This window comes from Bos grunniens, chromosome 11 (genome assembly GCF_055505025.1).
Source record: "Bos grunniens cultivar Pamir isolate PY7600 chromosome 11, Bosgru_T2T1.0, whole genome shotgun sequence".
Lineage (NCBI taxonomy): Eukaryota > Metazoa > Chordata > Mammalia > Artiodactyla > Bovidae > Bos > Bos grunniens.
This window is the reverse complement of record NC_141175.1, coordinates 103,613,598-103,626,955: the sequence shown is the minus strand read 5'-3', so window position 1 is coordinate 103,626,955 and position 13,358 is coordinate 103,613,598. Positions and strand designations below refer to the sequence as shown.

The 13,358-nt window shown below is 40.2% G+C and overlaps 1 protein-coding gene and 1 pseudogene across 4 annotated transcripts in view; one reads left to right on the top strand and one right to left on the bottom strand.

The window, feature by feature from the left end:
• MGAT4A (alpha-1,3-mannosyl-glycoprotein 4-beta-N-acetylglucosaminyltransferase A) overlaps positions 1-13,358 on the bottom strand; it is a 176,571-nt gene that overhangs the window by 32,128 nt on the left and 131,085 nt on the right. For all 4 annotated transcript variants that reach the window (XM_086328066.1, XM_086328065.1, XM_086328067.1 and 1 more), the window contains 3 exons: positions 7,036-7,082; positions 4,571-4,684; positions 2,649-2,724 (listed from right to left, as the gene is read on the bottom strand). In XM_086328066.1, coding sequence (XP_086184192.1) covers positions 2,649-2,724; positions 4,571-4,684; positions 7,036-7,082 — 237 coding nt within the window. The remainder of the gene's footprint in view (positions 1-2,648; positions 2,725-4,570; positions 4,685-7,035; positions 7,083-13,358) is intronic.
• LOC147363731 (F-box/LRR-repeat protein 14-like) lies at positions 11,091-12,666 on the top strand (annotated as a pseudogene).

The following is a 13,358-nucleotide window of genomic DNA, read 5'->3' as shown; positions in this document are numbered from 1 at the left end:
ACGGTGTCAACTTAAAAATTAATAAAGAGAAAGAATCAAGCACTTAATCTTCTTTTCCTTTGTAAACTATTTTTCAACATCACCAAACAGTTAAGAAGGGAGAGTCCTTTTACAGAAGAGCTCTATTTATAAGAACATTACAATTTATAGAATTAGAAAATTACCAGTTGGCAACCTCTAACAAAAAAAGCAATCTGGGGGAAAATAATTACAGAAGCTCAAACCATGCAAGAAATGGCTTCTGGGTAGCTTTTTAATGAAGGAGAGATGAGACTGACACCCCTACACCCATGGATTAAATCTCAGCATCCCTAAAAGTGGGGCAAGCTGACTCAGCGTGCATCATGGTGTGATACAGGAAGAACGAGGCAGTACCACCCACGAAGTGTCTGTATCACCGAATAGTTTTCCAGAAGACCGTCTTCAAGTCCAAGTCACTTGCAATAGAGCACTTTATGAATCCGGGTTTGCGGCTGTCATGGAAAACTTTGTGACAAGCCACAAGCAAAGCAGTGAGGCAGGTGGCGTTTTCTTTTCCCTTTAGATGTACACCTGTGATGACCACAGAGTAACCACTGAGTCTAAGACAGACCCACTGGACATTCTTAAAATTACCCTATTTGTCCAAAAATTATGCCTCGGAAAAGGTGACTATAGCATGTTAACTTCCCTGGTGGCTCAGAGGTAAAGAATCTGCCTGCCAATGCAGAAGACACAGGTTGGATACCTGGGTCGGGAAGATCCCCTGGAGAAGGAAATGGCAACCCACGCCAGCCTGGAAAATCCATGGACAGAGCAGCCAGTCAGTGGGCTCTAGTCCACAGGGCCACAAGAGAGTCAGACCTGAGTGAGCAACTAAACAACAACTGTACATTAAGTTGCAGCCAAACACACTTTGATCCAGGATGTACAGCACCTTTCTGTTATACAAAGGGTCATAGTAAATGGGTTAATGTGTGGAAAGCATGAAGTGTAAAAAATAATGCCTGACCGGATAAGTGTGCAATAAATGTTAGTTCATAGCAGCTGTTGTTTTAAGATCTCATATAATACTGCAGTATCTCATATACTGACCTTGCTTAAGGGAAATTTTCCTAACCACCCTCTTTCTTAACCCTGTCCTTTCCTCAATTTCTTAAACATGAACTTTTCCTACATTCCCTCCCAAGAGCTTTATTGGTTCCATTAATCATTCCCCTGGAAGAAAACTGAAAACAAATTTCAAAAGTAATACAGCTGTACTTTTTAATGCTGTGTATAAAGTTCTTGACCATAATGTAAATATTTATATACTGGGCCTGAAACAAACAGCAAGGTTCAACCACAATAATATTGTGTGTGTGTGTGTTAGTTGCTCAGTCGTGTCCTACTCTTTGTGACCCTATGGCCCATAGCTCTTCAGGCTCCTCTGTCCACAGGATTTCCCCCAGGCAAGAATACTGGAGGGGGTTGCCATTTCCTTCTCCCGGGGATCTTCCCGCCCAGAGACTGAATCCGGGTTATCCGCATTGCAGGCAGATTCTTTACTGTCTGAGCCACCAGGGAAGTCCACAATAATATTGGGGGTATGTTAAAATGCTTCAAAATTATTATTATTATTATTTTAAAATCAGACTTCTCTGAAGCATTTGGAGGAAACCCACTAGCTATATCTAGGGTACCGTGTTTTTATACACACAGCTGTTGTATCCTATAATAGACATGTCATGCCCTATCACCATTTCTATTTTTCATCCTGTGACTCGAGGAAGGGTTCATGCCCACTTGAATACAGCTGGCCCAAGGTACAGCATCACGAGACAAAAGTCTGCCCTCAAGAAGTCCGCCGTTCCACGGGATGCCAGCCCCTTTCCTTCCATCTTTCCTTCCCTCCCCAGTCCCTGCCAGCAGCCCCCTAGCCATTTCCTTCCTAATTCAGGGACTCAGGGCTGCTTCTTGCCACTCTTATCCACACATCCTCCCAGCACCTAATAAACTTTTTATACTGAAAAAAAGAAAAAAGAAAAACCTGACACACTTCATGTGCTATATATACCTCTCAGGGGTATCTGCATTTTGAACAGGGATAAAGATATCTGACTGAAGAAGTGAAATCCCAGTGCAGAAATTTAAGCTTAAATATTAACTGAAGAACACTTGGAAAAAATAAGAGCTTCCTAGAATTACTTAAGCTGTTGCCCACCTGGCTCACTTAAAACCTGCATCACGATGGACTTACTGTTTCAGCCACGCTACTGAAAGTCGCACCTGTGTGCGTGTGTATGTCTGCGTTAGTCACTCAGTCATGTCCGACTCTTTGCGGCCCCATGGACTGTAGCCCGCCAGGCTCTGCTATCCATAGGATTCTACAGCCAAGAACATGACAATAGATGTTGGTTTTATAATCCTGAACTCAAATGTAAATGTATTACTGCACAAAACCACTATCTGCCTTAAGACCACTAAATCATTAAGAGATAAACCAGGGAGTGCAGCTGCAGAGCCCATGCTCTTAGAGATGTGTCTGACCCTTCTGCTCTGCTACACTACTATCATCTTAAATATTTTAGAGTGCTCATGCTTTTGAAACTCCATTCTAATGAAAACAGACCCTCGATATTACTTTTTCTTTAAAAAACTGTGAAAAAAAAACTAAAGGAAAAACTTACCTGGATGTAGTATGTGCCTTTTTCCTGAGCATACATCATTAGAAAACAATAATCTAGGTTTTGCTTTGTTCTCCATCTGAAATAAAAATGTTCAAAAATAAGTTAGGAATCAGACTCAAAGTTAGCAAAAGAAGGTTAGATGTATATTTTATAATATATAACAATGTTATATGCCCTATATATAATATCACATATATTGTATATATGATAATATGATATTATACAAAATGTACAGTTATATATTGGTTTCCCTGGTGGCTCAGTGGTAAAGAATCTGCTTGGCAATGCAGGAGACATGGGTTCGATCCCTGGATTAGGAAGATCCCTTGGAGAAGGAAACAGCAACCCGCTCTAGTATTCTTGCCTGGAGAATCCCATGGACAGAGGAGCCTGGAGGGCTCCATAGGGTCACAGAGTCAGACATGACTTAGCAACTAAACAACAATAGTCATACATTAGATAGATAGGTAGACAAATAAATGGATGGAGCCACACATACATGGTGTATCCACTTAGGAAAGAGTGCAAGAGAATTCACTTTTCTTTAAGAAGGTTTTATCAAAATACATTCTCAAAAACACTAATCCTCAAGATGTCCTGAGGGAAAAAGGAGTCTAATGTCTAGTAAGTTTGGGAAGGACATTTATTTCTTTTCTAGAGACACATTAATATATTAGAAGCATTGAAACATTCAGCAGTAAGTAGCATCTGTTGAAAAAAGTTTTTAATTCAATATTTTCCAAATTTTCTTGACTACAGGCCCTCTTTTCAGTGATATCTTAATGTCTCCATGAACTAGTGCTTCATATATAGGTAAAAGTTTTTTTAAAAAAAATCTTAAACATTGTATTAAAATTTACAATATTAGGTCCTTTTCATGAATTCTTGGTAGCCTACAGAAACACACTGACCAATGCTGAATATAGAGAAGTGGTTTTTTAAAAGCCAGTTAACACACACACACACACACACAATAGAACTAAAGCTCTGAACCACTAAGTAAACTTCTCCAGAAAATACCTTATAAGCTGTTCTGAATTTAATGAGTCTATTCACTGGGGTTTTTTTTTTTTTTTTAAACAAACTCAATCCTAAATGTTTTAAGTAACGTATTCATTGAGAGACAATTAACCAATTATAGAGACATATCTGTCTTTGTGACAAATTAACAACTCAAGAAATACAATAAATCTCTTCCCAAAACATCATTTTTGTCCTTTTTTCTGGTTATAGACAATCCAAAAATGATGCTAATATCTCTTAGATTACTTTGTCTTTAACAACAACACAAGAAAAGCTTCTAACTCCTTCAATGTTAGAGATTTAGAGATAAATAAATTGACTGTTTTATTGCAGTATGATTCTGCAGAAGACTATTATTGTTTTTATTACTTTTATTGAATCAGTTCTCATTTATGTTTCATACAGACATGAGATTTCTATCTGGACTAACTTTGAGTTATATTGAATATACTCTTAAGAAAAGTTATAACAGCACAGAGCAGCACGGTTATAAAATTCACTATGTTGACCAAATTCAACCTCTCATCAGGAACTCCACAGAATTTCCAACCAAATAATCAAAAAGGCATTAGCTCTCACTAATTAGTTCAACCCTAAAATGAAGGCTTCCCTGGTGGCTCAGACGGTCAAGAATCTGCCTACAATGTGGGCGGCCTGGGTTCGACCCCTGGATTGGGAAGATCCTCTGGAGAAGGGAATTGCTGGCTACCCACTCCAGTATTCTGGCCTGGAGAATTCCAAGGACAAAGGAGCCAGGTTATAGTCCATGGGTCACCAAGAGTCTGGACACAATTGAGTGACTTTCACTTTCAAAATGAGTAAAGTTTTGAAAAACAAGGATGACAGTTATTACATATTATACTCACAAAGGTGGGCGATTTTAAACACCACAGGCTCACCTTACTCTTTCTTTAGAATCTCCAAATGTCTCCTTTAAGTTCGTCAGGTCAGGATAATAGCTTTCAGGAGGTGATATTATTTCCACCAAGCCAGAACTGATTTCTTTAGAAAATCTGTCATGAGAAAGGTGGGCTGAGTTATAGAAGTTCTGTGGGATTTTACATCTTAATGATCAACTTAAGTATTTAACAGAAAAATACACCAGTAAAGTATACTGCTACAGTCACAATGTGGTAAGTGAAGCAGCTCATCACTGATTCGTTGAAATTCTAGGCCAACTGCAGGGACTGACGTCCCAAAAAAATTAGAATTCTTAAAAAGCAATCAAGGTGCCGCAGAAAATAAGAAAGAAACACAACCTAATGCATGTGTATGTATACCAATATACACATATATTAGCAAAACCAGTTTTTTCATTTTCAGGAACGCTTAGTTGTGGGATACAGACTGTATGTCACTTTAAAATAGTATTTCTCACCTGGGGGTGATCTTGTCCTGTGAGGGTACATCAAACTATGTCTCAATGTCTGCAAGTTGTGCAAGGATAGGAAAATTTGTCCTAAAGTTTTTAAAATCCATCTTCACTGATTCAAATGTAATTTGCTTTGCATCTGCCTTCTTCCTTACTTCAGGTTTGCAAATCTCCACAAAACACAATTACTTGCCTTTACACAAAGTTTCCTGGTGCTTCACCACCCTTTTTCCTGGGCTTGGTTTTCTTGCACACTGAGCAAGAAGGAACCAACGGAATCCTTGTATAAGCCCCTCAGACCTGCCCATGTGCTCTGTGGGAAGGGGGACCAATGATTGCCTGGTACCTATATTTAAGGATTCTACACCAATTTGTGCTTGTATAAAGGCTGCCAAGAAAGTGAGCAATTGAGGGAAAATCTAACAAATGCACAATTTAATCCTGAACTATGCATATATTTGTAAAAATTTCTGGTTTTAGCATACTGATAGACAAAGATAGAGCCATATTATCCTAGAGTTGGCAAACTCTTTGGCTCCTCTTTTGTCTTGCCTAATTCACATAAAAATACGTCTTTTGGGGGCAACAACAGATACATTTCAATCAAGAAACCCATAGCAGGACTAATTTTATGATATCACTATGAAATCTACAAGGGCAGTGTTATAAAAACTAATGGTATCGGCGATGAAGAGTCGGATAGCATCACCGACTCAATGGACAGGACTTTGAGTAAACTCAGGGAGAGACTGGAGGACAGGGAAGCCTGGTGTGCTGCAGTCCATGGAGTTGCCAAGAGTCAGACATGACTTAGCCACTGAACAAGAACAACAATGGTATCTGCAACTTACTAAGCTGTCCACCTATTACCTGCTACGTGCTCCACTCACAATAAACTATTAATAAACCTTTGCATATTTTTAGACATTATTAGCATTGAGATTTGAAACTGGTTCCTGACTGGCTGCCCTGACAGCAGAAAATTTTTCTCTTGGTAAACAGAGCGTGAAAGATTTAAGTGATCTCATTTAGTGTCATTGTTATTCAGTCGCTAAGTCGTGTCCAACTCTTTGTGACCCCATGGACTGTAGCACACCAGGCTCCTCTGTCCTCCATTATCTCCCGAAGTTCGTGTGCATTAAGTCTGTGATGCTATCTAACCATCTCATCCTCTGCCACCTCCTTCTCCTTTTGCCTTTCATCTTTTCCAGCATCAGGGTCTTTTCCAATAAGCTGGCTCTTTGCATTAGGTGGCCAAAATATTGGAGCTTCAGCAACAGTCCTTCCAATGAATATTTGGGGTTGATTTCTTTTAGGATTGACTGGTTTGATTTTCTTGCAGTCCAAGGGACTCTCAAGAGTCTTCTCCAACACCACAGTTTCAAGGCATGAATTCTTTAGCACTCAGCCTTCTTTATGGTCCAACTCTCACATCCGTACATGACTACTGGGAAAACCACAGCTTTGACTAGATGGACCTTTGTCAGCAAAGTGATGTCTCAGCTTTCTAATATGCTGCCTAGGTTTGTCATAGCTTTTCTTCCAAGGAGCAAGTGTCTTTTAATTTCATGGCTGCAGTCACCATCTGCAGCGATTCTGGAGCCAAAGAAAATAAAATCTGTCACTACTTCCACTTTTTCCCCTTCTATTTGCCATAAAGTGGTAGGACCAAGTGCCATGATCTTAGTTTTTTTTTTAAATGTTGCCTCTCTCTCTACTAACTGTCTTCGAGGTTAAAGACTGTTATTTGATAGTGTTATATATGACATTCAAGTCTTCTCTATAATGAAATACACCAATGTATCCCATCAAGTAACCCGATATACATACGTATACTTTATGATAATTTACATATAAAAGACCAGTGGTAGGTGATCTAATGAACACTGAACTCCACAGAAAAATGAACTATAAAAGGAGGTATTTTCTTTTCACAAAAAGCAAGAGATCATAGTAACTAAAATATTTTCAATTCCAGAATTAAGAACTTACTCTTTCTCCAGGTTGGCTACAACACCATTTACATAATCAGTATCTGTCTGGGAGAGAAAAAAAAAATTATACCAACATTCATGTTTCTATGTTTTTATATCTTTATTTCATATTTAACTTTTAAATCTGAACTTAAATAAATGATTAAAACATTCATTGGAAACATGAAATTTTCAGATAACTTATGGGATTTGCATAAGTTGTACTCTATGACCCTGCCATATATCACTGAGTATTTACCAATACAATAAGCAGATTCTTAAGTTTTTATTGCTTTCAATTGTCTCTGTCTCCATTCAATTCAGCAGAAAAAAGTGAGCACAGAAACTATTTCTACTTCTGCAACATCCAAACTATAAGTAGTGAATAAATACCAGACACAGCATGCAATAGGGAAAGAATTTCCACTTGGAATCATAAAATCTAGGTTCAAGATTTGTCTCCCGAGCTACTGGTCTGTGTGATCTAAAATCACTATGCTGAGCCTCAGTTTCCTATCCTATTTAAAAGAAAAAAGGGTGGGAGGAGATAATATCTCAGAGACTATGACATTAAATGAAAAAGCTATGTAATAAAAAGCTGTGTTATTCTTTATTACTTTTATTATTTTATTTTTAGGCTGATAATGAGAATCCAAGTCAAGAGCGTGTTAACAAATCAGAAAAAAAAGTTTAACAAACCTGTCAACTTCTAAAGTATATACAAGTGGACAGCCAATACTCCCAAACAATTTTAACTACAGTGACAGCTTAAAATGCTCAATTGTTAAAAGGAATCAATGATATATATAATATGATCTATGTTACAAAGACTGCCAAAACACTTCATACTTGAGGAAAACAAAACTCACCAAAAAAGATAAAGCTTTAAGCCTGGATATTACAAAACCACTGAATTTTTTTTTTTAATTGTTTTAGCAGAAGTCTTTTTTAAAAAGTATTTCGACTGTAATTTCTGTTCATTGAAAGTAACTCCTATTTTACTGTTAAAGACGTAAGAGTGAGGAAACTCATTAAGAACGTAGCCTTCAAATTCCTAACAAAGAATTATGGGAATACAACTAACACACAACTCAAAACCCTCCATCCTTCCCCTACACAAACCCAAACACATCTCACCACTCATCAGGCTATGATTTTGGAGAACACAATCAATTCTGGTTTGTGTAACCTTTAGTGAGTTTACTAATACCTGAAATTCAATTTGATAAGCATTTATTAAGAGCCAGTGATCTGCCTACCCAAGGAAATGGGAATACAAGACACAGAAGAGCAGCTCCCTATCCCAGGAGGCTGTCCAAGAATAGTCTTACGTGAACACAGACCTATCATGTAATGTATAATAAAACCTAAAACGCAAGTGATCCATACCTAACAGTACACACAACCCTTACGTTGCACATTAACTGACATTAAGTAGCAAGATTCATTTAAAGGACTATACAGCCTTTGAGATTTTGGAGGCTTCATTGCTTTAAATTTAAAGAACCTTTTTCCTGAAATCTTTTTTATAAAGGTCTGTGGAGATTTTTTTTTAAGATTTTTTTTTTTATGTGGACCATTTTAAAGTCTTTATTGAATTCGTTACATACAGCTTCTGTTTTGTTGTTTTATTTTAAGTTGAGAGGCTTTGTGGGATCTAGCTCCTTGACCAGGGATCAAACCCACACCTCCTACACTGGAAGGTAAAGTCTTAATCACTGCACTGCCAGGGAAGTTCTACATGAAGACTTTTTAAAACGTAATACTGTTACCCAATTATCAGAATGTATCTCTGAATCTATGACTGAAATATTTATTCCAAGGGTATGTAAGTGATACGATATGATTGAGATAGGTGGGGGAAAAGAGTAGACATACATTGAAAAGAAGAAAGAGCATTTACCCCCCTTGGAATATCAAGTCTTTTTTATGGGGTTTTTTTTTTTTTTTTTTTTGAGTCTGGTGGGGTCACAAAGATTTTTTATGGTTAAGCAAAATTATTTTTTAATTAAAACCAAAAGATGTATAAATACATACTGAAACACAGATGAACCCTGAAGACACTAGGCTACGTGAGAGAAGCCAGTCACAAAGGACCACGTACAGTTCATAACTGTACTTTTAAAAACTGTCCAGAATTTAAAAAAAAATCTGAGACAGAAAGTCTCAGAGACAGAGACAGAAAGTAGATTAGTGATCTACTAAGTAGTGTCTAAGCCTAGAGGTAAGCAGTATTGATGAGTAATGGCTAAGGGGTGCAAAATTTCTTTTTTAGATGATAAAAAAATCTTCTAAAATTGATTGAGATGATGGCTATAGAACTCTGACTTTAAATAGGTGAACTGTATGTTATGTGAATTCCAAATAAAAATCAAAAACATAAAACCAAGAAAAAAGTTAAACATAGAAAAAGAAGGATTTCAGACTGTGCATACCAAACTGTGGGTCAGCTTCTCTTAGGGATATATAAGGAAAAGTTTAAGAAGCATAGAAGCAGGTTCAATAAGTCACTAATAGTGACAACTCACCACTGTAAAGTCACACATATGTAACCACGCATCAACATGTATGCTTGGCTTAAGAATCAATTTTACCAGTAGTGTGTAAATTAGATGAAATGAAAGTAACAAATTCCAATCTTTACCTTAAATCAGTAATTTATACAGTCCAATTTAAAAAGAAATAATTCTTTGCCAAATGTCATGGCAGTCAGGAAATTGCAACAGAGTCAAAATATTTCCAGAAACTTTTGATTAAACTCAATTAATATATAAAATATCATATCACTTTTGAATATGCTATAGCTGTTATGTTCTGTGATACTGCAAAGAACAAATATGTGAAACAGAAATCTGAGTAAAAAGATACTTCTACAAATAAATTATAGAAACTTATTTCTAATGGTCCAATGAATAAAACAGAATGTTAGAGGCAACCTCCTATGAAAAATAAATGTTGCAAATGTCAGAGAATTTTAACAGATATCAGCTGTAAAACAGTCACTTGGATGAAAAGAAGAAATTTTAAGCAGTAGATCAAAAAGAACATAAAATTAAAAAGACTGAATTTTAAATCACTTGAAGGTAAAAACTGTCTTTAAAAAACTGATTCTGTGTTTAAAGAACATTTTTTAAATGTCCTTTATATATGGACAGAGGGGCCTGGCAGGCTACGGTCCATCAGGTTGCAAAGAGCTGGACACGACTAAAACAACTTAGTACACTCACACTTTACACACATAAGTAAATTTACTATCTTCTTTCTACTCATTTCATTCCACAAATATTTACTTAGTGTCTACACCATAAGCAGGGATATTTATATCCACAGCATATCCATATCCTCAAACTCTGAGTGCATGCATGTTCAGTTGCTAAGTTGTGTCTGACTCTCTGCAATACCATAGACTGCAGCCCGCCAAGCTCCTCTGTCCACGGGATTCTCCAGGCAAGAATACTGGAGTAGGTAGACATTCCCTTCTCCAGGGGATCTTCCTGACCCAGGGATCAAACCCAGATCTCTTGCATTACAGGAAGATTCTGAGCCACAAGGGAAACCCTTAGACAGGGTATGTGTAAGATAATCCACTGGAATACATCACAGTGTAAATTTTTCTATTTTGGATATATTTTAGAGGGTATAATATACTACTATTAGTATACACATGTACAAGCTGGGAGTATGGGATCAATGAGATGCTGAGCAGGAAGGCTGGGCTCGCAATGCTATACTGGGTGAGTCCTGGTGAGATAGGAAGGTTGAACTAGCCAAACAAGCCACCAGGTGGTAATGAAAATAGGCCACAGAAATAAGGATGCTATCAGCCACCTTTTACAGTTACCTTCTAAATAACCCCTGCTGGCTCTCTGTTGAGGTCCTTTAATGGACTGGAACCTGGTGGTCTGGAGTCGACTGATAAGAAAGTAAAGAGCACGCAGCCCGGCCCCGTGGTGCCGGAGGATGTGGCTGGGGGTGCGGGGGTGGCAGTGGGGCAGCACCGGCCCGGCGCAGCAGGGCTAAGCCCAGCAAGGGCCGGGCCTCGGGGGCGCCCTCCCTGGCACCGCGGGGAGGAAGATGGAGACGCACATCTCATGCCTGTTTCCCGAGCTGCTGGCCATGATCTTTGGCTACCTGGACGTGCGTGACAAGGGGCACACGGCACAGCCTGCAGGCTCCGGGCATCCGCCGGGTGCAGATCCTGAGCTTGCGCCGCAGCCTCAGCTACGTGATCCAGGGTATGGCCAACATCGAGAGCCTCAACCTGAGCGGCTGCTACAACCTCACCGACAACGGGCTGGGCCACACATTCTTGCAGGAGATCGGCTGGCTGCGCGCGCTCAACCTGAACCTCTGCAAGCAGATCACTGACAGCAGCCTGGGCCGCATCGCCCAGTACCTCAAGGGCCTGGAGGTGCTGGAGCTGGGCAGCTGCAGCAACATCACCAACACCGGCCTCCTGCTCATCACCTGGGCCCTGCAGCACTTCAAGGGCCTCAATCTCCGCAGCTGCCGCCATCTCTCGGATATGGGCATCGGGCACCTGGCAGGCATGATGTGCAGCAGGGCCGAGGGCCGCCTGGGCCTGGAGCAGCTCACGGGGCAGGACAGCCAGAAGCTCACGGACCTGTCCCTGAAGCACATCTCCCGGGGGCTGACGGGCCTGAGGCTCCTCAACCTCAGCTTCTGTGGGGGCATCTCAGACACCCGCCTCCTGCATCTGTCACACATGGGCAGCCTGCGCAGCCTCAACCTGCGCTCGTGCGACAACATCAGCGACACGGGCGTCATGCATCTGGCCATGGGCAGCCTGCACCTCTAGGGGCTGGATGTGTCCTTCTGCGACAAGGTGGGGGACCAGAGCCTGGCTTACACTGCACAAGGGCTGGATGGCCTCAAGTCCCTGTTCGGGCGCCACTTGTTGAGGTCCTTTAATGGACCGGAACCTGGTGGTCTGGAGTCCACCGATAAGAAAGTAAAGGAGAGAGAAAGAGGCTGATATTCCTTGGTTTACGCAGAAAGCCAATAAAGCCGCTGCACAGAGCTTGTTCTGTTCACGAAGGCCTCAGGTGCCCTCTAGATAGGGTGTAGGCGCAGAGCGCCTTCTTGAGAGGGTCTTAGAAGCCTGGGCAGGAAAGTGAACCCAGAAGACCTCTGCGCTCCAAGGAAATAGCCTGAGAGAGAAAGAGAGACAAAGAAAGCAAGACATGGGCACCAAAGCTCTGATGGAGCAAAGGTGTTTTATTCAACATTGTGTGGGTATTTACACTGTCTTACAAGGTAGCTATTTTCAGCAGAGATAAAATCAAAACTTACAAGCTATCAAGGAAACATGAGGTCATCCATATGAAAGAGAGAGGGTTGTAAATAATCACTTTTACCATATGGTTCATAAAAAGGAAGAGGGTACTTATCACCATATAGAAAAACTAATGAAGGAAATGCCTGGATTCCTCAGCCCCAGGGAGAGGCTTGCCTCTCCTCTTAATTCCTGAATATTCAGGAATTAATAAGGAACAGAGAATTCCTGACAGATCCAAAACAGCACACTGTTCCTGACAATGCTTCCTGACAGCTCTCCATTATTCCATTGACAGCTTTGCTGAAGTCCTCTGTCCTTGCTCCTAGTGGCTACATTTTCTTCCAGTTATAGGTCCCTTTTTTTTGGCTCCTTGGCATGCAGGATAACAATAATAAATTCTTATTTGATACTGGACATCACAAATGGACAGGGCTTCCCTGGTGGCTAAGTAGTAAAAAAAAAAAAAAATCTGCCTGCCAATGCAGAAGATGCATCTTCAATCCCTGGGTTGGGAAGATCAGCTGAAGAAGGAACTGGCAACCCACTCCAGTATTCTTGCCTGGGAAATCTGGGAAATCAAACCAGTGAATCTTAAGGGAAATCAACCCTGAATATTCATTGGAAGGATTGATACCAAAGCTCCAATGCTTTGGCCACCTGATATGAAGAGCTGACTCATTAGAAAAGACCCTAATTCTGGGAGAGATTGAAGGCAAAAGGAGAAGAGGGCAACAGAGGATGAGATGCTGGATAGTATCACTGACTCAATGGACAGGAGTTTGAGCAAACTCCAGGAGATAGTGAAGGACAGGAAAACCTGGCGTGCTGCAGTCCATGGGGTCATAAAGAGTTGGACACGACTTAGTGACTGAACAACAACAATAAACAACTAAAAAGCTGGGCAAAATATATGATCCAGCTGTTCTCAGACAGTGGACAGCAGGCTGTGCGGGATGGGATTCTCCGAGAGAGAACTGAGCATCACGATTGTCCCGACTTTCACCTGGAGACATTTCCAGATCACACTGCAGGAAGGGAAATCT